Source organism: Castanea sativa, chromosome 4, assembly GCF_040712315.1.
Source record: "Castanea sativa cultivar Marrone di Chiusa Pesio chromosome 4, ASM4071231v1".
Classification (NCBI taxonomy): Eukaryota; Viridiplantae; Streptophyta; class Magnoliopsida; order Fagales; family Fagaceae; genus Castanea; species Castanea sativa.
Window position 1 is genome coordinate 16,042,816 of NC_134016.1, and position 27,041 is coordinate 16,069,856.

The following is a 27,041-nucleotide window of genomic DNA, read 5'->3' on the forward strand; positions in this document are numbered from 1 at the left end:
TACTATTTAGCTTATTTTTGGTACTATTTATAGGTCCCATTGTACTTTTTGGTACTATTTATAGGTCCCATTGTACTTTTTGGTACTATTCATGAGTTATACTGTACTATTTCAGCTAATTTTTACTTTTATCTACAATACTTATAGCAAAAAGTTTTCAATTCTATTAAAATAGACAAATCCAAACAAACCCTAAGTAGTCAATGCCTGGATCCGATCTTGGCTCTTATAATAAAATTCATACGAAGTTATGATGTCACTAGTAGTTATAAGTTATGAACTTTGTTACTTTATTTTTTGAATAAGTCTTGTGTCATATAAAGTGGTACAACAAATGTCACAACTCGCCCATGTGACGAGTTGTGATTGATAGAGAGGTGTTTCTATATAGACCCACCACCACCCTTCTATCAACTACAACTTACTACATGAACAAATTGTGATATTTATTGTGCTAGTTTACGTGGCACAAAACCTATTTTTGTTTTTCTATTATATCGGGTAGTGGGTCTTCACTAGTCACTTACATCACTGTCAGAGTTTGTTGGGCTGAGCTTATCTTCTGGATACACTTTTCTTTAATGTCTCACTTTTTTCCTTGTATAAATGAATTTTTACTTTTAACTTTTTTTTTTAAATCAAATAAAATAGTTAAAATAAGCGCATTCCGAACTTTTAGAATAATACAAATTTTCATTTGAGTTAAAAACTCATTCCAAGCTTGTTCAAGAAAAGGGATAAAGTATTGAACTGTAACCATCTTAATTAGATAGCCTAAAAGTTGCTGTCTAAGATAGCCTGTGACCACACTTGTTTTCACTGAGAACCAAACTTATTTTGAAGTTATCTCAATAATATTTCGCACCAAAATTATATGGTTGTGCCCATATTCATCCTATAAACTTGATTGGTGTAGGGCTCGGAACAGCCCTCGAATCCAACCAACCGATTCAATGACCAAAAGAAAGGGAGAAGAAACTAGTATGCAAAAATTTTCCTACCAAACATCCTATAAGATTCTCTCCATTTCCATTTCACACTTAAAATTATATTTTTTTCAACAATGCTACAAAATTATAAATACAATAAATTTCACAACATATTTAAGTGACATTTTAATTAATGTAACATTACTTTTATTGAAATTACCATTGTCATTATTTTTATTGTACATTAATCACAACTTACTATTTTAATAATTATTAAAAATATTATGTCAATCACTGCACACAAGTACCCTTGGTTTGATAGTTACTTCACAAATACAAGATCTTATAGCAGAGAGAAGGGGGCAAGGGCCAGAATTAAAGTTTCTAAGAAGGTGTTTTACACACATATAAATACTTAAATTAGACTAGATTAGAATTCTATTTTAGAGAAAAAAAAATGTTTTGTCAATTGTTATTTTTTGGATTTGACATACAACATAATGCCACATCATTTAAAATTATATATTGTTAGGACAAATTTAGACATTGGTTGATTTTGCAGCGAAATTAATCAACTTATTAAATTAACCTATTATGAATTTAAACTGATATCCAGGTTAATTACCACATAGCAACATATACCATAAGAAAAACAATAAATAACTAAACAGAAAACACACAATATAGTAAGGTAGGGAAAACCAATGGAAATCCCACTACACTCTAGAGGCAAAAAAGAGCACTATATATATATTATTATTTTTTTCTTTTGCTACCTACTCTAGAACTTACTTATGTTACTCAAGACAGCTTCAAATCCACGTGCTACCCTATATGTGATTGTTGCATGTGAACAACCTCCTCACGACTTCAATTACCCACTTGAAGATTTGGTCCAACAATTTCATAATTCTAGATGTAGCATCTTTGGGATCAACGAATCTTTAGTGCCTTAAATCTTGATCTATGAATGATTGCTTTCAAAAAGCGTGGCACACACAGCCCTAGATGCAAAGTATAGATCTCCAAAAGTCTTTAATCACATCCATTAGGTTTTGATTTTATAGTCTTCTATCTTTCTTTAGTGGCACAAAAACCATAATGACTGGCGTATTAGGTGTATATAGAAACTGTAAAACTTTTATAGCCTGTGGTGCCCTCAGATTGTTTTTTAGAAGCTCGCTTCATACACCTGAAATACAATATATTTTTTCACAAGAACATATAAAATTCAACTATTCAAATAGCCAATTTGCATTTCTAGGGCTAAGAACTGAGATATTTCATAAGAAGATTCATACTTTGGAATTGACATGCGTAATTACACGGAAGTAATTCATCTTCCTGATTCTTGAACTTTACAAGAACCTTTCAGAATCCAGACATAAAACTACAAATTAATAACCACACCAACACCAACCACTTAAGGTTGTTTCATTTACATGAAACTGAAATATGATCTTCGTACTTCTGTTCAACAGTTAATTGATTGAAAAAAAAAAGACAGCCAGGTAGTGTTCAAGCGGTGGCCTTGAATGGCTTGTAGGACTTAAGGGCGAGAGCAACACCAGCAACTGAACCAGCAGCGGCAGCAATTGATATTATGAGGCAAGAAATGCTGAGCATTTGGAGGCATAACCATCTAGTGCTCCACTTTGGTATTCTCCTCTGTTTAATGTACATCTCAACCGGAAAATACACAGTTAAGGGCCAAAAACCAAGTGCGCCAAGAAGTCCCACAACATCATTGAAGAAGGGAAGCAACATTGATATAATGGTGGTTAACATCACGAACATGGTTCTCCAAACCAACCGGAAGAGGTTTAGTTTAAATGAACCCAAGCCCGGGATTGGGATTGGGAATTCCTTGGTGATAAAACCACTTTCAGGCCATTTTTGTGCTGCCTTTTTCTCAACGAAGGCAAAGATAGGTTGGCAAAATACTTGGTATGCTCCAACCAGATGAATTACTATGGCAGCATTAGCTATATCAAGAAGCCAATATGGGTGGTAGAAACCAAAACCAGTGAGGAGATTGCCAGGTGCTAAGTCACCAAAAGCTGCATAACCCATACACCCACAAAGCATGTAAAATATAGTCGTTACAGAAACGCTAATAAAAGTGGCTTTCTTCATTGTCTTTGATTCTGCTGGTGGGGATTTGATTGTGTCCTGCAAAAAAGTTCATTACCTATTTGTTAGACTTAAAATATTACAAATTTTACTGCTTAAAAGTTAAAACATTACATGTGTCACTAATTACACACAAAAAATTATATATTTATTTTTTATGTGTTGAAATGGTATAATTAAATTTATTGTCACATCAACTTATAAATATGTTGAACTAGAATTGATAGTAATTTTAGTATTTTGCTTTTCCTAATTTGAGTGAAAGAAGTATACCTGAATTTCAATAAGGATGACTGAAAATGAGTAAGCAAATGCTATGTTTCCTAGAGCCTGGAAACTCCTCCACAACTTTTGGGTTTGAGTTACATCTGTTCCAATGGTTATTCCTGTAAAACTACCCCTTAAAGTTCCTCTTGCTGCTCATCAGTGAAGAACAAGCTTGAGTCAGTTTAAAAAAAATCGTTGAAAATTAATAAAAGTATAGTTCAAAACATTACTGAAGCAATTTAATTCAACCTGCAACTTTGGCAATTCCAAGTGCAAGACCAATTGAAGAATAGGTGAAAGACATGACAGCAGCGACTATTGAAAGCCACCATATTTGATCGAAGTCTGGGATTTGAGAAAACACAATTTCGGTTATACCAAACAAGAGCATATATGGAGTGCTAGACTTGTGACATGGGTTCTTGTCGCCACTCTCATGAAAACAATTAGACCTCTTGATAGCCCTGTACATATATATATATATATATATGTGTGTGTGTCAATTAAAATCTATTAATCTTAGCATTAATTGCATGCAAACTAACTAAGAAAGCAATAAATCACAAATCTTGTGACTCACGTCATGCTTATAGATGCTGCTATGGTGTATCCAACAGCTATTCCAAAAAGATTCATGTACTGAATAAACCCACATGCCTTGAACTTAGCTCCACCTGAGAAAGATCAAAAAGCATATCACATTAAAACCCAGAAAGATCCTTTTCACATGTTACTATATCTGGAATTGGAACACTACTTAAGAGTTTGTTTGGTAACAATTCTTTTTAGTTTTTTTTTAATGATCCGTTTTATTTATTTTTAGTATGAGTATATTTTAATCAACTTTCAGTAGTGAAGTTTATACCAAGAATGGATCGGACTGCGTCCATGTAAGTATAGTTTCTCTTGCCGGAGACGGGGTCACCGGTACGGTAACAGTCAGCCAGCAGTGATGAAGCGTAGAAACTGACAAAGGAGAACAAGAACATGACAGTAGGTCCAGCAATCCAACCAAGCTGAGCAATGGCCCAGGCTAAGGACAGCACCCCAGATCCAATCACAGCAGTTATTATGTGAGCACTAGCAGTCCAAAAAGTACCTGATTCATGTCAAAAAAGTAAGACTCCTAGAAAGTTGTTAAGGAAAAAACAAAGACTGCATGTAATATATTTTATTTAGGTCCGGTTAACGGGTGTCGTACACATTAATTTTTGAAAATATTCAATGTAAAATTGGAGAAGTTGTAAATTTTTTCCAATTTTCGATAAATTCTTTTTAAGAATAGTATATTATCCTATTCTTAGGATATACGTTAGTAAAATTTATTTTATTTTACTTTTTTAAATAAAAAATGCTAACGAATGTTTCAAGAAGACTCATTAAAGATCCGGTTTAAACAAAATTTTATTAAAAAAAAATTCAATTAATATTTTAACAATTTTTTCTTTGTTAAAATTGTCCGGAAGTTGATTATTAACTATTACCCACCTACTGGTTAGCATGACTCTTCTTAAATTTAGCTCAATTTTCCAACTTTTGAAGATTTAAATTTTGTCAGTTATTTGTGCATTAATTTTTGTTACAGGCTGCGTCAGTTTCTTTTAGGTGCATGTCAGCACTCTTGTCTGTCATGTAACAAATTTCTTTAATACTACATGTCATGCATCAAATTTCTTTAATAGCAAAGAAATTAAGAGAAAGATAAAATTGACATCTTTCATAATTTGCTAGTAAATAACTACAATATTTTTTCAAATTTGCATGAAGAGAAATGAATTTGAAAATATTTACTGGACGAAAAGAGAAAAAAAAAAAGTTTTTAAAGAGGGAGTAACAAAATACCATGTTAACAAGGAAAAAAAAGTAATGCTAAAACATGATACTTTCCACAAGTTTCTTTACAATAATTGAGGTGATGAATTGTCATTGATTTTTACATGAGACATAGTTTTATTGTCTAAGAGCAACTACATCAGTTCGTGGATAGTTTTCTAAAATGTAAAAAGTGCTCAATTTTGCACATTTTAATTTAAAAACCTTGTCTTTGTAAAAATGTCTAAATATACACAATAGTCTTGAAAATGAACAGTATACAGTTACTGTTTATCGTATAAATAATTTTTTTTTTCTCTCGTCTCGCTCTTTTTTTTTTTTCATTTCCTTTCTCGCCTCACTCTTACAATTACTGTTCACAGTATTAAAGAAATAAATATTTTATTTGAATAAATGTATATAATAGACAAACTGATGTGGGTGTTTTGTAAAAATACGTAAAAAAAAAAAAAAAAAAAATAGATTTTTGATTTACAAAATAGAAAATTTTTTGAACACACTGATGTGAATGATCTAATACTAAGAATTTGTTATCCTTGTTAAATAATTATAAAAAAGGTTCTGCATGTAGATTTTACTCTTAAAAAAGAAAAGAAAAAGGTTTTGGAAGCAGCCAAACAGGGCACTGAGGATATTTACCAGATCGTTTGAGACGGCCATCATCGTCGAAGCATTTGGAGCCGTTCTGAGCAAGCACATCTATGGAAACGTCAAACACTTGGTGGTGCTGGTTGTTCTTTGTGGCAGCGTTCTCACCCATCTTTGAGTACTCAACAAAAAAAACCAAACAAAGAAGATGGATATATGTTGGTGAGAAGAACAAAAAACAAACAAAAGTTGGAATTGGGTTTTTGTTTTTAATGTCAAAAATTCAAATGGAGAGCCAAATATGAACGAGCAAAGGTAGCAAGTTGGTCAAGAATATGGTATGTCTCACTTGCATTCAAAACCTAACCCAAAGACATATATAGAGTGAGTGAGGATTTTCTTTGTATGCACTAGCTAAACTTAAAGCCCCAAGCAAGAGAGAAAGAGAAAGGAGAGTCTTTGTATGCACCACCTAAAAGCTTAACCCAAAGAGAGAGAGAGGAGCGTTGGGAAGAGGAAATGCAGGAAATAGCAGAAAGCGTTGGGAATGGAGGGAAATGAATGAGCGGCTGGGGATATATATAACGGTTTTATTGAAATTGAAAAATAATAGTAATAATGATAAGGAAAAAAAAAATGGTTTAGAAAGTAAGGGTGCCACGTGATACTATGACTCAATATGACTGGGTGGTCAACGACCGACCTAAATTGATCTTTTTCAACAACCCCATCAATCTCAGGAAAGAACATATTGAGTCAACTCTCTCTCTCTCTCTAGATATACTTTATGACTTAACACTATTTTATCAGTGAATTATCCCCGTAACTACCAAAAAGAACTAAAATCAAGTGATCTTGGTGAGAGTGAGAGTGAGAGTGAGAGTGATCTGCCAAAAAAAAAAAAAAGGCCTAACTTAAAAATATCATTTGTCAAGTTCAAGAAAAGAAAAGCAGCAAGACAAAATGGGAGGAGGAGAATGGAAAACTCAAGAAAGTTTATTGGAAAATTTTGGGTTGGTGGGATTAAAGATTTTAGTATTATTTAGCTTTAAAAAGTTATTAAAAAATGGCAGCTTAATTATAAACCATACTTTCTAAATTTGACACTGTTTCAATATCATTCATGAACTTTTGATTGTTTCAATTTTGTCCATCAACTTCTGCTACATGTTTAATTTCATGTGGTCCTTCTGCTTAGTCCCATCAATTAATGAATTGCCGTCAAACAAAAAAATGATGCAGTTTTGATTTTTTTTTAGCATCCACATAATAAAAAGAAAAAGAAAGAAAATCATTTCTACTAATTTCTAAAATATAAGAAAGTTTATTACTTTCTAGCTTTTTTGGAACCAAATTGTGGTCTGTGTGAATAGTTCAGAATCATTACCTAAAAGTTAAGAAAATGTTTATGGTTTCCCATGCAGCATCGAGTTGCAGAATAGGCCTAACTTCTAAATATCTTGCATATTCATATATATATATATATATATATATATATATATATATATTAAAAAATTTGACTTTCTTTTGTGGTTGTATGTGTGTGTAGAAGAGTGGGGTGGGGAGAAGGAGAGAGGAACTAATATTTAGGCGAGCTTGGCCTAGTGAATGGTGTATCCACACCTAACATGGCTTGAGCTAAGGTTGGTTTAAGTTAATGAGGCTTATTATTGGACCTAATGTAGTAAAAACGTTAATCGAATGTTTAAATTAAAATAGAAATCAAATCAATCTAGCTTGACTCAACATGACCTTATGCTTGCATTTGCAACATGATCACCAGTCTTATGATTAAGAAATTTTACTGGTCCGTGTTACAACTAACATATAGCAAACAAAATGCAGCATATATTAAAGTGGCCCGTCAACAATTTGAAGGAACAAAAAAATGTAACAAAAGACAATATAACAATTGATCGCACTATTGGTCACTACTGTTGCTTGATGCTTAAGTGATTATGAGTAATGTCAAAAACTACTTAGCCGCATATATGTTAAGCCAAAACCAAAAAATGTACATATAGCATATATGAAAGTGTCTCACCTGCATTATTCAAGTCCCCTCTTGCTTCCTCAAAACAAGGAACTCAAGAATATGTACAAAAGAGGGTTTTATTAAAAAAAAAAAAAAGATCGAGATCGATGGGTTTATGAACCTATTGCTGCAGTTTCTTTTGTTTTAGTGTTTCAAGCTTATATATAGGCTGTAAGCAATGATGTACTAAATTTTATAATGCTGAAGATTATTACTTTTGTATTGCTTTCTCACGTGTATTGCCTCACGTCCATCCCTATTGAAAGAGAAGAATTGATGCTCCTTCCATCTCCTCCGTACCTTTGATGAATATGTATCTTTATGTGTTTGATTGGATGCTAATGCAAGTGCAAGAATAAAAATTGTGTCATCATGATTCATGGTCATGTCCATGTACTGAAGGGTGAGATTTTGGTCCCCCTTTGTTATTTATAGTAATTACAGACTTGTGGACACTAACACACACATCAATAAGAAAGGTGCGGCCACTTAACCATTTCTATGATGAAATGTAATTATTTTGTCCCTTCTATATTGAATGATATAGCTAAGCTAATGTTTGGATGGAGGGCTCTCTATTTTCTTCGTTCCAAACATATTCTATGCAACTTCAAGTCTTCAACCCTCATGAACTTTAAAGTCTATAAATTTATTGTAAACTCAAGCGATAGATCAGTCCTTTTACAAGTTCTTGTCAATGCAATGTTATGAGGTTACGTTGGTTGACACTAGTGCTGCATTACTTCATCCAACCCAAAGCTAATAAGTCCACTTTCATTGAAAATAATATGAAAATTAAATATATACCAGCAATATATATACGTTCCAAATTTGTTTGACATCCCATAATTAAATTGCTTGCTAATTGTAGGTTTAAGGAGAAATTTAAATTAATATCATATGGGATCTCTCAAAGTGATCATTTCCTCTCACCTCCTTTTGTTCCAAACATACCATTAGGAAGATGAATTAGCTATAAACTCAAACAATAGATTAATACTTTTAGGTGTTCCATTAGTTGATCCGGACTTAATGCCAAAAATCCAATCTCATTGCTGAAAACAGTAAGTAAAATAAATATATATATTCAAAATTTGACTGACATATACCATAAAGTGGTTGCTTGTAGGTTTAAGGAGAATTTTTAACCTTAGCCTAGCTAGGATATCTGAAACCCACTTTATGATTAGAAAAAATCTGGAGCGCCTAAAGTACACCAACACATAGTCTTTAATAAATAAGAAAGAAATGGTTTTAAAGGTAGAATGCCACAAAAAGGTACATACAACTTTCCCTTCAAAAAATCAAAATAAGTGATGACCGTTCAATCTTCCATAATGAAAACAAAAAAATTATTTACTGTTGAACAGTATCTGATGCCTATAGCTAGCTTTGATGCCCAAAGACTGCGGAAAAGAAAGGTATTGGAGAACCAAAATACTCCTATCATTACAAGATATAGGTATGTTTGAACTTTGAAGGGTAGAATTCCATCTTTTTCAATTATCTATTCATTAATCTTATTTAGTATAGTGCTAACAGATTAAGTGGTCAGTCAATTATTAACAGCGTCAAGCAGTACATAATTTGTTTATTGCTAAGAGCACTATGTGATCCAAGCATATTTTAGTCTTCCACCATTTAGAAACCTATCGAGTAGTTATAGTAATTTCTTATGTAGACCTCTAGGAACTTATGCACCAAATTAAACCAATTAATTCAACAAGTTATATGATTTATTCTAACACATACCAAAAGTAATTAACTTTATAATCACCAAATCTAAGCAATAAACAATACATAAGGACAAAGATTTGGTAATGAAGTCAAAAACCAATATTTAAGAACCTCTTAAAAGGAAAAATTACTTAGGAGTCTAATTCCGTTAGAAAATTTACTATAAAGGAACGTTTAAAAAAAAGGAGAAAATGCAAAACGCAGCAATTATAATCCGGATCCAAACGGTCACTAGGTATAAGAATTATTTTTCTCTATTTAGTCCAAGGTAAAATGTTTCAAGATCTACTTAGGAATCTATTTTTCTCTGTATAATTTAATATATCTTATATGGTAGGCTAGGTTAAACACAAATTAGCTTTTTAGTTTCGGATTGAAAACTTCGATGATTTCACCCAAGAAAAATAGTTGCAAAGTATTTGACTAATTTTAGTATTTTACTAAAGAAGTCTTGGTTCTGCCCGAGCGAGATTCACTTGATCATTTGAGGGGGAGTTCAAGTTCACTTGAGCATAATTTTGTTCTTAAGTCTTGATGGACTTTTGATTTGACCAAACTTTACTATCATCAATTACAACTCTTAAATACTATGTCACATGGAATTAGCCAAAATCTAAACCTAATAGAGTCAAATTGGATATAGGTTAGAAACAAATCAGACTAAAACTGGTTAAAAACCTATGGCTCTTATTCGATCTTTGGCAAGTTGGGCCAACTTGATCGGTATGATCCATTTCTTTCATATAACAAAATAATAAAGAAACAAGAAAAAAACTTGAGCATATTCTTGTCGTCTTCCCTCCAATTCAAATAAGACAACAAAGAAATGAAAGTACTTAAAACTTAAACGTTAAGACACAAATTTGTGCACTAGTCTAATAATTTCATAAGAAAATAAACTAGAAAATGGAGAAGGTGGAGGATACGCCATAATAAATTTTTCTTCATTAGTATCCAATATTTCCAAAGTTATAGATCTTGCTCATAATTGGGAGCAAAATATGTCATTGAGTTATGAAATTCTTGACAAAAGTTTGATAATTGATAGCATAAAAATACAATTCTATCAAAATTAAAGCATTTTAATAAGTTGATAATAACAAGATTTTTAGATTTTATCCAAAATGACATAATCATTATAGGGATGCACATATGATGTGTAGAGAAGTATTTGTTTAGCTCAATTAATTTTCTAGTAAAGGGAGGCTATTTTTAAGAAAGTGAGAATGAGAGGGAAGAGAGAAGGACAGAGAAAGAGAGAAGAGAGTCTGAAATTGAGAAATAAACAAAGTCATAGGCACCATACAAGAAACAAATATTCTTCTTTCCTAAAAAAAAAAATTGTTAGAATTTAGGTTGAAAAATTCCATGTCTTAATATATTTTTTTTTTGAATAAGTAACATGTGTCAAAGTACAAGCTTAAAAGGCCCAAGATGTAGCTTAAAAAAAGACATTTTTTCAAGAATAATATGCAATTTCGACAACTATTTGGTTGCTATTTGATTGGTTGAAGGAAGTATTTTGACTACCCATAAACTAGTTTCGACTTTTGATTGATTGAAAAATCATAAATAATGATTATGACGTGATTTAATTCATTCAGTTGTTGCCTTAATCTTCTTATTTTTGCAATACATGCAAACATTTAAAAGGCTTATCCTAGCACAACTTCAATATAGGTTTCAGAGAATATTTTCATGTGCCTCAAAGGGAGAGAAAACCTAAAAATTTAGTTTTGATCAACTCGTGACTCAGAAATTGATATTCAAACAACAATTTTACCATTTTGGTGTTCAAAAGCTGAAACTACAGGGTCTGTGATCCTGGTATTATTGTTGTGGAAGTCAAATCTTCAAAGTGGTCATTGGAAATGTTCATAAGAGTTTGATCGTGATCACATATGCGATTTGTGAGAGAATGAATTAATGTAAAAAAAAAGTTTATAAGGTCTGAAATTGGTGTAGGGTCATGTTAGTAAGTTTATCTATCAAATAGAGTCTAGTGTCATGGATATGAATTAGATTGAAAAATTTCTCTTATATTGGATTTCTTTATTGGAATAAAGGTACTTGGAATTTTTTTTTAGGAGTGTTCTTATCGGCTTAGATACTACCTTAGAGCTTATAAGGAGTGATAATATCCCAAACTTTTCAAAAATAGTTTTAAATTTCTCAGCAAATTACATGGATACCTATAAGATTTATATATTGATTACCATGCATTTGGTTTTGCGTTTTGGAGAGTTTTTTTTTTTTTTTTTTTTAAGTTTTTGAAACTAATTTTTATGGATCCTCTTTTCATGTTGCTAGGTTGAGATTCCCTTAAAAAAAAAAGAAAAAGAAAAAAAGAAAAGAAAATACGAAAATATGCTAGTTTATTTTTCATATATATATATATATAGCTAGTTTACTTTTTTCAAAGCATAACTTATTTCTGCACCACTTTCATGAGCAAATCAGTCAATCTAAATATGCACACTAAATGGCAAAAATACCAATGCCTCTTCAACAACTTAAGAATTAGTCAAAGGTGTTGAGATTAATTCAGAGAAATCAAAAGAAATAATTTAAATAATTACAAAATCAATTGAAAAGCAATGCACAAATGAACAAAAACATTGGTCATACTGTCAAATCAAACTCATTAAATTTCATTTATTTGTGAAGGAATTTTTTGTTCTCGCAGGTATATTTTCCAGAACTGATTCTAAATAGATTGGAACTAACAAGAAAGTAATACTAAACTACTTTTAGATGTTAAATTATCTTCAAGTTTTTTAAACTATAAATGCATTTCAAGGTTGGAATTTGGAACAAGTTTGTTTCCATGACAATTGTTTTTCCTTTTCTGAGGCAATCATAAATGAATAAAAAAAAAAGAGAAAAAAAAAAAAGAGAAGAGATTCTCCTCTTTGTTACAATAGATAGATATATATATATATATATATATATATATATATATATATATATATATATTCATTATGAGGGTGACAATGCACGTTGGGAAGACATTATATTCTAGGGAATTTAAGTTAGAAGAAGAACCATTGAAAGTGGGGTTTCAAGAGATTAACCACAGAACTGAGTGGCGGGTCCATTGCAGAATGTTAGGTTTAGTTTAGACTTCAGATCTCAATTGGCACTGTGATGATTGAGCTACAGTATGCTAAAGCCTACCAATCATAAAGAATCAGGTGGACCAATACCACTAAAACATTGTAACCATGTTTATAAATCATTTTGTACCAACCAATTGTATCAATGTTTCATCACTGGGTGGATGGGTAGCTTCAGTAGAGGTGGACAAACTTCTATTAGGTGCCCCACTACTTTGAGAATATCTTCTTAGTGGCTACAGTGATATGAAATTTTATTAAATAGAAACAATAATATAACAAAAATATTCAACCACAATTTTTTTTTTTTCGATAGGAATGTAGCCACAAATTTAATTTCAATTCGGGCTATAATTTATTTGTCATGCTTAGTATCAACCTACTTTTTTTTTTTTTATAGAAAGCAGTATCAACTTAATCACTCTTGCATGATTTTTTTTTTTTCATTGATGATAGCCTTAAATACATCTTTAATATGCATATAATAAAAAAATAGGATTTTTTTTATGAAAAAAAAGCTTTGGTTTTATCCTAGTAACGAATTAAAGCTCATACGATCATTATTGTGCTAAACAAAACTCCACCCATAGTCTCAAGTCTTTTTTTTAAAAAAATTTTGTAAAGTCTTCAAGTGCTTAACACAATAATGAAAATGTGGCGTTTGAAGTTGAAGTGGTATATTCAAAAGTATGTGGTTTAATTTTTTTTTTCATAAGGAATAAAATTATTTGGTTTTTTTTTATTATTAAAAATCCCGAAGAATTATATGTTCTTAAGATAATCATTTTTATGTTAAGTATAATCAAAATTTTAAACTGTGATATAATTTGATTAAGATCTGTACAATCATTATTATGCTTAAGTTTTTCTATTATTTGAGATCATTACAAGTATATATTTTTATTTAATTAAATAATATAAAAATAATTAATATATTAGCAATAATAAAAAAATGAATGAGCAAAGTTCACTTTTTTTGTACATAAAATTTCATGTAGATTCACTTTTGGTACCTCAAATTTAAAAAATTCATATTTGGTTTTTGAAATTTCAAATAAGGAATAGTTTGGTCCTTCTATCTATTTTCATGTTTATGTGACTAATGGAATGCTGATGCACCATATATACTATTTTAGGGACCAAATCAACCAACCACATATTTAAAGGACCAAAATCAAACTTAATCCAAAATTTAGAGACGAAATTATAATATATCCCAAAAATATCAACACGTACAAAAGCAACTTGATCTCTTTTATATTGTCAATAAGAAATTTATATATGTAATTGGATTAGATAAAACTTATTAAATATCTATATTGTGAAAATAAGTCAAGATAAAATTATTAAAAAATATGATAATATATACTTTTAAATTTCACAAGACTCTATGTTTCTTTTCTCTTTTTTTCTTTTTAATTTCTTCTAACTTTTAAGAAACTATACACTGCCCAAGATTTATTCCTTCAATCATAAATATCTTTTCAATTATTCAAAAATTAAGTTTGTAAGAAAACGTTAGAAGAAGTTCTCAAGGACCGATTATGGAAATAAAGAGAAGGCTGAAATATAAATTGAGGTGGGATTTGTGAGTGTTAAGGGTATCATACCTTTTTTTATTAAAAAAAAGAAAAAGAAAAAGAAAAAAATTGATTGTAGCCCATATATTTTTTAAATTTTTTAATTGTAGGCCTTACAACGTAAAGAAAAGTGGCTGTCCTGGGCAGGTGGCTATCTATTGTCACTTTATTTATTTGATTATTTGAGGGTTGGGGACGAGAGGCTTTGTGCTTAATTATTTCATTCACAGCTATAACTATATCTAGTACCTTCCTGAAGTTTATGAATGCGTTTTTTTTTTTTTTTATTATTATTATTATTTTTTTTTTTGAGAACCTAAAACACCAGTACCCATGACCCACTCATTAGGTTTCTGCTTTTATTTATTTAATATATTTTTCAATGAGTGAAAAGATTTTTGTTGCACAAAACAAACGGGAAAACCTGAGTAAAGTCTAGCAAAGGTTGATTTTACCAACCTTAAAAACAAATCATCTAAGAAATTAATTAAACATTTCGATCAAACAAAAAATTACATCAAATAGGTTATTATTCGAAGGTTACAGAAAGAATGTCCAAAAATTACATGGAGTAATTCTTATTGAAATATGCACATATTAGTTTCCTGCAAAAAAAAAAAAAAAAAAAAACCTCATCTGTCCCCAAAGACTTCGATTTTTAGTCTCCTTAGTCCTATATTCTTACGTAGCATTAGTCCAAATGTGATAAAATGAGATATTCATGCTAATTTTGATATCATCACAATCAAGGAGTTTTGAAACCAAATAACTAAAAAAATAAAACATAATCAAGGAGATTTGCAAATCACAGGCCAAGTGATTTCGATCATTATACATTTCAAATGAAATAGAAAAAATTCATTTTACAATTAAGACTTTATTTTTTGGATTTGACGGTGTACAAATAATTACATTATTTAAAATTTTAAGTAACATAACATTGGACATAACTTTAAATTTATAATATTTAATATTAATATGAATTAGGAAATTGATTCATTTCAAATGAATGATCCAACATCCCAATAATTAATAGCTTTATTGATTAAAAAAAATTATTTGAAGCTCTTTTCCATATTCTTCTCAAGAAAGCCCATTTGTAAATTAAAAAAGATCATTTTTACTTTACATGGAATTTCCTCAAAAGCCAGAGTATATCATCCCCCATTGCACCTGTTTAGATAATCTAATTTATATTAAAAATCAACTTAGGAATGAATATATTTGGCGATATGTTAGAATATCAAACTAGCTAGCTTGCATTCACCATGCAACTTTTAAGTACCCCTTATCACTTCCCAAGTAGGAAAAGAATCATGAACATTGAACACCAATATCTGAAGGTTCCCATGTGATTGAATTGATTAATAATGATATTTTCCTTGATAAACTGATTAATAATGATATCTATACATTTGTTTCGAATATTAATTAACTAGATCCTCAACTTTAGCATTTGTATTACTGGCATTCTGGAACAAATAGTTCCTTTTAGTGCCAATTATCATGCCATAAAGTGAGTTGATGAATCCTTTCCAATATTGTGAAGCCTGAAGATGGGCAATGACTTTAATCAATTTCCAATTCAAGCCCTTACTTTTTCTGTCTACGAATAGATGCCCTGCTAACTTAGGCTTCTTTAAGGCTTAATATAAATAAATAAATAAATAAAGCTTCAAAGGTTTTATTTGCTGAACCAGACCATGGAAAGCATTAAATTGGTTCTTAATTGAGAAAGTATGAACATGCTAGATTGCTAGTCCAATACAGAATAAACCCATTGTGCCATATAAGAAAGCCTGAGTAAATTGGACCTTTCCAGCAAAATGACATTTTTCTAGAATTCCAAGGTTCAATTCTCTTCACAATTCTGTCAAGCAAGGCTTACAGTCATTATAAGACAGCTTTCCAGAAATCAGAGGAACACCAAGGCATACATGTGTAACCAGAACCATATGCCTTATTCAGAAAGAATAATTCTCACGATTAAATAATTCTTGATTTCTTCTTATGTTACTGCCAAAAACACTCTTTAATGAATTAACTTTTAGCATTCACAACAAATTATTTAAACTTATCCAGCACCTCCCTACCAATTGTCATTGAAGAGTGGATTACTGCAGAAATGATAATCATGGTCATCACTAATCAAAGCACAAATGTGTTATCTTGTGGCAATTGGCATATATGAAAGCCAGATTATATGTCTATCATTCCAATAAAAATTGCAGGATATGCAGCCCATTACTAAGAATTTTGAGTAGACGGCGACTAAACCCTCGTCATTATTTCCTATCAGGCACCTTTTTTTCTCTTTACTAATTTAAAATTGAAAAAGAAATGCTTTAATGCTCTTTCACTGTCAAGTTCTTTTAAGCATATAAAATTGGTCAAACATGTCCAAATTCTCACACAAAAATGTGCTGAAAGAAATAAAATAAGAAAAAAAAGGCAAAATTAAAATTAAAGTAAGTAAAGGGTTGGCTATATTTTGAAGCTTTCTGCATGCAATAAAATGCTATATGCTATATCAATATAACATGTCCTATCACATCAAAAAAAAATATATAGAAGCTGTTTTTTGATTCTTCAGTAATTAATGTGGCAGCCACACAACATAATGGTTCTACTTGCTACTATAGAGCTCATTTTTCATGCCACTTGATGTTGCAAGGTGCCAACTTATAAGATTAATTACACTTTGGCCAACTTTATGGCAAGTTTTCTTCATCAAATCATTAAAGCTCTTGATAGATATTATCAGGATAACTACTTGCTTAGATTTTAAGATTAAGATGAAAGTATTTAATTAAGGAAAAATATCTATCCAAAAGGTGCCCAAAAGATCTTCCAACATAGTTAATTAAGATCTTCAAGATATAGTTCAAATGTTGAAATATACCTGGCATTTCCAAATTGATCACATTCAGAAGATATTAGGTTAAAAAGAGTGGCTACTTTTCAAACAAAATGATTACTCACTTTGCATGCCTTATGCTTCTATTCTTGCTGCCTGTCACTTAATGAGAACTCATGTAAACATTATCTTGAATTGGTACTTGATAGAGGTTCATTATTTTCTGCATATATCCTCTCATCTACCCAATCCTGCCATCCACTTTGCATCTAAGTTCCAAGTTCCAACTCACACACCCCACTTAGCACCTAAGTGTTAATGAATTCTAATAATTTATATAATCTGAAATAGTGAATGATTGAGAATGTCAATGTTCTGGTGCGTCGGTAATACTATCAGCCCACATGGGATTCAGCTAAGGTTTGGACCCAGGTTCCAATAACTTCAAACTTTCGATCTTCTCGATCTTTGTTCGCACATCAAACATAATAATTATATCATTTGATTGATCAAAGTTGTCAATATAATTTCAATTTCATCCTACAAGTTTAGTAATTGTGAGTTTGAGTACCGACAAATCTTATTATTGCACAAGTAGTCTCATGTTATGCACGATAGGGTTTAAGTGGATGGCAATGACTACTACTGCAAGTCTCCCAAGCCTTTTCGAATTATCAAAGACAAAAGTTCAAGTTCATAAATTTTTTTCTCTCTCTATCTCTCTTTTATAATTATATTGAAGTTATATGGATTGCAAATTAAATTTATTTTACTCTCAGTGTTCAATCAAAACATTGTGAGGATTTTTTTCGCTAGAACATGTGTTCCACTTTGATACATCGGTGATTATATAGAATCTGGTTTTTGGGTAGTCAAGTTAAGAGCTCATGCCAATAGATCACATGTCGGCTCCTACTTTTATGTTACCCTTTTGACAATAAAATAACTTGATTATAGCAAGTGATTTTTGTTTTTTTTGGAGATAGTTTAACCTATGGCGTCCATGATAGTTTTTTATCATTATACCAAGACACCAATTGGTTTTTGATGTAAGTGGAGATTAGACCCCATATCTTTTATTCAGTTATGAGAAACTTTACCAGTTAAACTAACTGAAACCTACTATAGCAAGTGAAGTAAGATATACGGTAGTGTATAATATTTTTCATAATAAATTTTAAGTGGCAAACTGTTACTGGTAAGCAAAAAAAAAAAAAAAACAAAATAGTAATTGTCTCAAATTAGAACCAATGATAACTTGCTATTTAGAATTTGTGTATAAATGTTATACACGTAGCATTACACTATATTTTTTTTTTTTTTGATAGTAAAGATAGAATTTTTATTGGATCAAGTAATATAGTACAAGTATCACCAGGCCAACGTAATACAGGATTTCAAAATTTGGCTAGGCATGAGTATGCATGTAATAAAACCCTTTGGCAACCTAATGAAGCTATGCATACAAACAAAATAAACTACCACCACTGATGTACATAAGCTATTCATTGGCAGAGCCTTTGGTAGTCTTGTAGCAGTGTCATTTCCTCTCTAAGAATGTCACTGGGGTGGGCTTGGTTACTGTCAAAGATGTACCTGTTACGTGCATTCCATATAGCCCATGAAACAATAGCCCACACTTCCATCTCATTCTTCGTCAACATGGGCATCAGTTCACAAACAAGACTGTAAAAATCCTCTACATATGAGCTTCGCTTCTGCAACTTCCCTTCTACCAACGCCCAAACATTTCTAGCCATAGGGCATGCCCAAAGAGCGTGAGCCACCGTCTCATCGTGTTGCTGGCAGATTGCACATGCCGGGTCCAACGAGATCTTCTTTCGACATATATTCGTGCAAGTAGGGAGAATGTTAGAGCACGCCCGCAAGACAAACATTTTAATCTTGGGGGGTACCTGTAGCTGCCAAATACGATTCCACAAGCACTTATCCCGCAGTGTCGAAGAATGCTCCACCTGTTCTATTTGCCTCATGCGGATCGCAACTCAGTAGGCTGATCTCACCTAGAATATGCCCTTCTTGTTTTCTTTCCATATTAGCTTATCTCGGTCAGCTATTGCATCCAGCTTAATGAGTTGAATCTCTGCCACCGCGTAAGGCATGAACGTATGACTTAGTAGTTGTTGGTGCCATTGCCTTGTATCCGAGTTGAAGAGGTCACAGACCCTCATACTTTTGTCTGCCTCTGGTTTGAGTTGTAGGGGATGTGGGAGCCACCTATGATCCTTAATCTTGATGCCCTTCACATCTCCTACTTTCCACACCGTGGCTGCCCGTATAAGGTCTCTAGATTCAAGCAGACTCCTCCACACAAATGATGGGTTATTGCCCATTTCGGCCTCCATAAATGAACAATTAGGGAAGTAGCGCGCTTTATATACCCTGAAAAATAGAGAATGACTTCCTTGGATCAGCCACCAAGCTTGTTTTACGAGCATGGCAAGGTTGAATGCATGAATATCTCTAAAACTCATTCCCCCTCTATCCTTCGGATTGCACAATTTACTCCATTTAATCCAATGGATTTTCTTCTCGCTTCGTGTTTGACCCCACCAATATTTTGCTAATACCGAATTAATATCATCACATATTTTATTTGGGATTTTGAACATGCTCACGGAGTATGTTAGGATTGCTTAAGCCACCGTCTTGATTAATACCTCTCTCCCCGCCTTTGAAATGTTTTTTTTCTTTCCATCCCATTACTCTTTTTGTTACCCGCTCCTGTACCTCCCTAAAAGTGCTCACCCTGGATTTGCCTCCCACCATTGGTAATTCAAGGTACCTCTCACAGTTGGTCATGATTTGTGCTCCCAGCATGTTTTGGATTTCTAACTTCACTTGTAGTCTTGTGTTTGGGTTGAAAAAGAAGGTAGTTTTTTGTCTGTTGATGGCTTGACCCGATGCTCTCTCATATGACACCAAAATATCAAGCAGGTTTCGGCATTCAGCAGTTGTTGCCTCACAAAATAGTAAGCTATCATCCGCAAATAGTAGGTGTGATAGCCTGACCCCACCATTACACGACAACACTCCTTTCAGAAGTTGGTTTTCCATGACTCTACGGATGAGAGAGAAGAGACCCTCAGCACATAGTAGGAATAGGTATGGAGACAAAGGGTCTCCTTGCTTGATTCCACGGGATGGTGTGATGAAACCTCTAGCTTCTCCATTGATTAAGATTAAATAGGATGCAGTGCGCACAGTTTCCATGGCTAGGTTGACCCATTGCTCTAGTAGGCCAATTTTTAGCATTATCCTTTGGAGGAACTCCCACTCCACCTTATCATATGCTTTGCTGATGTCAAGTTTCACCACCATGTGTCCCTTTTTTCCCTTTCTCCTGTTTCTCATACGATGGATCATTTCAAAAGCCACTATAGTATTATCTATTATACTTCTACCAGGCACAAAAACACTTTATGAGTTATAAATAATATTAGGTAATATGGGCTTTAACCGGTTGGCAAGAACCTTAGAAATAATTCGTAATACAACATTTCCCAAACTAATTGGTCAGAAATCTGTGATATATTTTGGATCATTTTTTTTTTTGGAATAAGAACAATATGTGTGTAGTTCATTTTTCTAAGGTACCTTCCTGAGTGTAAAACAGATAATACAACAGTAGCAACATCATGTCCAACAATATGCCGGAATTTTTGAAAAAAGAAAGGCGACATACCATCAGGTCCCGGTGATTTCGATGGATGCATTTGGAAAAGTGTAGTTTTCACCTCTTCTTCCATGTAGGGACGGGTCAAGGAGTCTGCCGTCCCCTCAGTCACCACCCGTTCCACAGAATCAATTACAATCTCCATATCTAGTGAGGTGGATGTTGTGAACAGCTGTTTGTAGAACTCTTCTGCTATGTTGGCAATTTTATCCTCATTAGTGTACCACTCTCCTTCCCTATCATACAACCCCACAATGTTGTTGTTCTTTCTTCGCTGACTCGCCCTTTGGTGGAAGAATTTTGTATTTTTATCCCCCGCTGGTAGCCATATGGATCTCAAGCTTTGTCTCCAAAATACCTCCTCATGGTGCAAGAGCTCATTTATCTCCTTCTTCACACCACATATCCTCTCCATATTCTGCCCATATCCTTCCTCCATCAATGTGGTAAGCTCTCCTTGTTTTGCTTCAAGGCGAGTTCTAGTATTTCCAAATGCAACACGGCTCCAAGCTATGAGGTCCATTCTACATTTTTTTATTTTCTCAAAAAGACAAAACATAGGGCTACCATGAGGTTGTATCTGGTTCCATGACTCCTGGATTATCCTTTCACAATCGGTGTGCGCCACCCATTTCTCTTTAAACCGCTGGATTTTGTGTCATTGTCTCCGGGGTTGAGTGGGTGGTGTCATGTCTAACATTATAGGATCATGATCAGAATAGGATACAGAAAGGTGACTCACTTTTGCTCTAGGGAAGATCTCACACCAATCCGTTGTTGCCACTACCCTATCTAATCTTTCTTCAACAAAGGTTGCCCCTAGCCGACCATTCCTCCATGTAAAACGGTATCCACTGAATCCCATATCAACCAACCCATAATGGAGGAAAGTGTTACGAAACTCAATCATTGGAGCCATCGGTCTCCTATTACCTCCATTTTTTTCGTCTGAGGCCAACAATTCATTGAAATCACCTAAGCATACCCAAGGTAGAGATGCTCGGGCATGTAGGTGTCTCATGAGTCTCCATGTTTCAATTTTGCGTTCCTCCACAGAATGGCCATATATTCCTGTTAGTCTCCAAGTTGGTGAAGTCTGTGTGTGGACGATCACATCAATGTGGTTTGGTGAGTATGTTTGTGTGTCCACAGTCACCTCCTCCTTCCAAAGTAGAGCCAATCCACCCCTACGGTCGTTGCATGACACAGCTAGCAAACCATAAAATCCCAGTTTTGTCTTTATCGGCTTCATTTGTCTGTCAGTCAATTTTGTTTCCATGAGGAACAAAATTGTGGGAGCTTTTTTCCTCACCAGTTCGACTGCATGGCGGTTCCCAAGCCCCCGACAGTTCCAACTTAGGATGATCATTGTGATTGGCGGGGTTGAACCTCAGCCTTCGCCATTGATAATCCTGTTTGTGGTTTGCTTTCCTCGACCTTGAACCGCTTTGCATCATCCTTCCCATGGTTATTGTTATCATTCTGTCTCTTTGTGCCTACTTTCAGAAGAGTAGTTTGTGAGGGCTCGGGTTGTGTTTTGGCTGGGGATCGTGTGGGTTTTTTTTGCATGTGTTTTCTTATTGGTTCTTTAAGTGGGTCACGTGGGTTTGGTGTGGCTAGGGTTTGAGGAGCAATTTGTTTTGCGCCGTAACTAACTGGGACAGGAAATAAATTGTTGGCTTGATTCTCGGTGGTGTTAATTGTGTGGGTTAAAGTTGGTTGGACCAAACTTGGAATGTTTTGGCTCTTTAGCTGGGGCTGTGTTAATGAGGCGTTATGGGTAATGATGGAATTTGATGATGGTGGAATTGTAACTGGTGTATTAGTAGTGGCCAGCTATGGTGACGTGGTGGAATTATGCATGGATTTCATGGGACGTAGCTTGGTATTGATGGAATTTGATTTTGGTGGGATTGTAGCTGATGCGTTACTTGTGTACAGCTGTGGTGACGTGGTGGAAACTTGCATGGCATTCATGGGATTTGATTGGGGCATTGAAGGTCTTGATTGAGGTTGCGAAGAGACCGGGTCGGCATTAACTTCTCTGATGGAATTTGATTTTGGTGGGATTGTAGCTGATGTGTTACTTGTGTACAGCTGTGGTGACGTAGTGGAAACTTGCATGGCATTCATGGGACTTGATTGGGGCATTGAATGTCTTGATTGAGGTTGCGAAGAGACCGGGTCGGCATTAACTTCTCTAGTTTTTGGCGAAATATCGGTTTCAATTTCAATTGGCATATCAGTATCGGTTTCCGTTGGTTTCTCGTTTTCAGGCAGCGAAGGACTAGTGGTGTTTCGTGGTTTAGCTCGTGGAGTTTGCTGGCTTCGGATTGGATGGTTTTGAGCCCCTTCAACTTCCACTAATCTCACCCTTATTCCTGCCTTAAGCCATTCTCCATAGGGTCGGTTTCCATCTTCGACGCTCACCGATGACGGGCACTCCTTTTGGTCATGGCCTATCTGACCACAGTTGAAACACCATCCCACCAACCTTTCATACCTGAAAGCCACTCGCGACGTCACTCCTTCTGGGCTAATCACTGGACCTCCCCGCCGGAGTGGCTTATCAAGTGGGACCTCCACTCGTAACCGCAAGAACTTAGATTGATCCAAACTGAAGGCTTTGCAGTCGACTTCCACCAACTCACCTATACTCCTACCAATGTCACTTCCAGCCTCTTCATTAATGAGATCAAACGGTAGACCCCACACTTGAATCCAAAATGGCTGTTTCAAGAATGTTACGGACTTGACGAACATCTCTTTTTCCGTCTTCACAAAGCCAAGAGATGGTTGTCAAAACACCAATGTCCGTTGTTCCAAACCCACTGCAGTTGGCTTTCCATCGAGAATTTGAACAATAAAAGCCCTTCTCCCACTTCAATTATCTTCATATCGTCACCTAGCTTCCACATATTCCGCAACAAGTTTTTTGCAACGCGTAAATTGATTTGCTTCGATGTGAGAAATCTCCCTATGAGGCTTAGGGAGAATTCCTCCAAAATTTTGTCTCTCCTCACTGATCGGATTGACATAACCTCGTCTTCCTCTGTAGTGAGTTTCATGTTCTGTATACGTTCCAGCAAGTCAGATTCCATGGTAACAAACTAGTGACTGCTTCCTCACTGTCTAATCAAGCTACAACTATTAATAGCTACACTCTTGGTCTTCCCACGTATTAGGAAGAAAAGGAAAAGTATAGCTCACAGGGCGTGAGAAGAAAAATTGTAGCACACGATCCTTTCTGCGTTTTCTGCTTTTTGGAAAAGCGCGTTTAAGTGAATTTTTACACTAAATTTTTAAGAGTAGTACTACGTTCACAACATTTTTATAATATTTTCACAACAAATTTTTAATGAGAAGTTGTTATAGTAAATAAAAAAATTATATTAATGGTGGCCTGGTGGCCTAATAAGTAGTAAGCGCTAGTAAGTAGTAAAAACATAATGTACATAACATAACTCCTATGAAGGTTCTACTAAACATGCATTTACAACCTTAACCTAAAAGTACTAAACTATGAAAGTAAATCTCACTATAAAAGAAAGCAATAAGTGAAGGAGGAAATGCAGAGACTCGCCATCTAATGTTTTGGTCAACCAATTATGTGAAACTTGCTATCAAAAAAAAAAAAAATGTGAGGCCCAATAAAACGTGTGAGAGTAACTAAGCATGTAAGCATCAATCAGGCATGCGAGTATCTTTATTAAAAAAAAAAAAAAAGCATGTGAGAATCAATAGCAAATTCTTACTTTCAATGCTTTGCCTTGTTCATATTAAAACTTTTAGTTTTTTTTTTTAGTTAAATGAATATTTTCATTAACGCCTACATTTCTTGCCAAATTAGTTTTACAATTCAAAATCAAATATGCTCGACCTTTATACTTCGTTTGGTTGAAGCGATTATAGGGTGAATGGAAAGTGGGAAAGAGAAAAGTAGAGAGAATAATATTTGTGGTTGTTTGATTAAGAATGAAAAATGGGAAAGATTTTGGTGAGGCCTAAAAGTTCTCTCTCCTAGCCCACCAAAATACAATCTCCTCAAATTGGGAAGAAAATGAGAGAGAAAGAGGGGCAAAAATATTTGGACAAAAATGCCCACATCACAAGCTTATTAGTCCACAGTGTAGTGTGTACATGTTCTTCCTAGTCTTTTTATTTTTATTTTTTGATAGAAACATTTGTCTTTGTTTTTTTTTTACTGTGTACACGTTTGTTTTTATTTTTTTTGATAGAACGTTTCCTTTGTTGTTTTGGTTGAATGGCTATTTCTTTTTTCTTATTTGGCTACTTGTGCGTGCTTGTATTTTGTGTTTTGTGTTTTTTTTTTTCATCTGTTCATCTTTTTTTCGTCATTTGTTTTGAATTCTCCATTCTTGTGCTCATTTTTTTTAATTAATTTATTTAATGAAATGTCTATCTATATACAAATTTTTAAAAAATATGATGTGCATTTTTTTATCTAATAGGGGCATAAAAGTAAATTTATATAAATTTTATTTTCTATCTTCCCATTTTTCTCCTTAACCAAACAAAAAAGTTTTTCATCTCTCCACTTTTCCATCCTTCCGACCAAACATAAATAAGGGAAAACCATAAATCTTTTTTATCTTCACACTTTTCATTCTCTCACCATTTTCTTTTTTCTCACTTTTCCATTTCTTTGACCAAACGAACTCTAAATAATCTTCAAGACGAAATATCTTTGCCATTAATGTTTCACTTAAATTTCTTTCCTAATCAAAAACATCAATTAAAGATTTGAATTTAAAGATCCAATCTTAGGGAAAATTCACCATTAATACTTTTGTCTTTTCCAATTTGACTCTTGAGATTCAAATTTCACATTCATAACCTTAATTGATTTAAATCTCCTTAAAAAAAATATTTTTTTTAATCAAATGATTCAATTGATATTCTTATTCAAGATGTCAACTATCCTTTTAAATTCAAACTTTTGTGTCTTTTAGGAAAAATATTTTATTGATTTAGTCATTAAAACTTAAGACCTTATTTTTCCCTCCAAAATTCGAAATTTGAATTATATGATAATTGAGATGGGATCTAATTCTCATTAATTATTTTAGGTTTTAGACTAACCCTCCGTTTGTTTCGATGGAAAACCTTATGTAAATATAGTTTTCCTTATTTTCCAGTGTTTGGTAGCATAAAAAAAGATAAGTCAAAGGAAAATTATCTTTGGTCAACATAAAAAGTATGACTTATTTTTAGAGATTGTTTTCCATTAATTTTTTTTGGAAAACAACTCTATCTCACAGCAAGCTAAATAAGGGAAGTTAGGAGGTTGTTTTTCAACTCATTTAAAGTTGCTACCAAACATTGGAAAATGAGATAGATTTATAGAAAATGCTTCTTGAAAAATGACTCATTTTTTAGAAAACATCATTGTCAAAACAAACAGAGCGTAAAATGCAAATTACACCTTTTAAATTTGGCCAAAACTCATTTTAACCTCTAACTTTACTTTCGTTCAATTTAGTCTTCTAAATTCAAATTTATTCAATTTAGACATTCCTTCTAATTCCATTAAAATTTTCTATTAATAAAACTAAGGAATTATGTTTTTTTTTTCAAAAATTATTTTATATGGATAATTTTATTTTATTTTTTCAAATAATATTTTTTTTATTAGTTAATTGCATACTTAATGACAAATTTTTAACGAAATTATACGAAATTCCTAAATTTAATAAATTTGAAACTTAGAATACCCAATTGAATGAAAATAAAGTTAGAGATGAATTTTAATCAAACTTAGGGGAAATTATTATGTAGTCCCAAAGTACAAGGTCAGCAGGCTGACCTTGTACTCCCAGCCATAGTTTTAAAAATCGGACCGGACCGGTCGGTCCGACCGGTTCAACCGGGAACCGGCCTCAAATCTGGTCCAGTTATGAGGTAAAACCGGAAATAACATTAAAAACGGTGAACAGTTCTGACCGGCCGGTTCAACCTTAAAAACTGAAAAACCGGCCGGTCGAACCGGGAACCGGTCATATTTCAAAACTGTGCCGTTTTGCCTAAAAAATTAAACCTAATCAATCCTAATTCCTAACCTATCAGATTCATTCAGCTCTCTGCCTCTCTCACTTCTCTTCAGTCGCCTCCAGCCTCCTCAACTCATTCCTCAAGCTCTCACGCCCCGTGATCACGCTCTCCCTCACGCCTTCACCGCCGCCGCAGCCGCCCGCCCCGCCCCCCGCCCCCTCGCTCACCCCTCGCGCGCGCCCCCCCTCGCACGCGCA

General features: G+C 33.5%; 2 protein-coding genes across 2 annotated transcripts; both read right to left on the reverse strand.

Moving 5' to 3' along the window:
- Positions 1 to 2,210: 2,210 nt before the first annotated feature.
- LOC142630505 (amino acid permease 4) lies at positions 2,211 to 7,922 on the reverse strand. Its single transcript, XM_075804501.1, has 7 exons — positions 7,795 to 7,922; positions 5,802 to 5,922; positions 4,195 to 4,428; positions 3,910 to 4,003; positions 3,579 to 3,793; positions 3,336 to 3,478; positions 2,211 to 3,101 (listed from the first exon to the last, which is right to left on the reverse strand). Exons 1-7 carry the CDS (start codon positions 7,798 to 7,800, stop codon positions 2,448 to 2,450), a joined length of 1,467 nt encoding a protein of 488 aa, XP_075660616.1. The 5' UTR covers positions 7,801 to 7,922; the 3' UTR covers positions 2,211 to 2,447.
- Positions 7,923 to 21,430: 13,508 nt separating this feature from the next.
- On the reverse strand, positions 21,431 to 22,141 carry LOC142632520 (uncharacterized). Its single transcript, XM_075806905.1, has one exon. The coding sequence runs from the start codon at positions 22,139 to 22,141 to the stop codon at positions 21,431 to 21,433; it is 711 nt and encodes a 236-aa protein (XP_075663020.1).
- Positions 22,142 to 27,041: the final 4,900 nt, after the last annotated feature.

What these genes read in the sequence shown, in the direction of transcription:
- LOC142632520 (XM_075806905.1), bottom strand. Translation starts at nt 22,141, where the DNA reads ATGATCATCCTAAGTTGGAACTGTCGGGGGCTTGGGAACCGCCATGCA.
- LOC142630505 (XM_075804501.1), bottom strand. An exon ending in TGGCCGTCTCAAACGATCTG is followed by an intron (nt 4,429 to 5,801) that starts GTAAATATCCTC and finishes GACATGAATCAG; the next exon opens with GTACTTTTTGGACTGCTAGT. An exon ending in TCATCCTTATTGAAATTCAG is followed by an intron (nt 3,102 to 3,335) that starts GTATACTTCTTT and finishes ACTTTTTTGCAG; the next exon opens with GACACAATCAAATCCCCACC.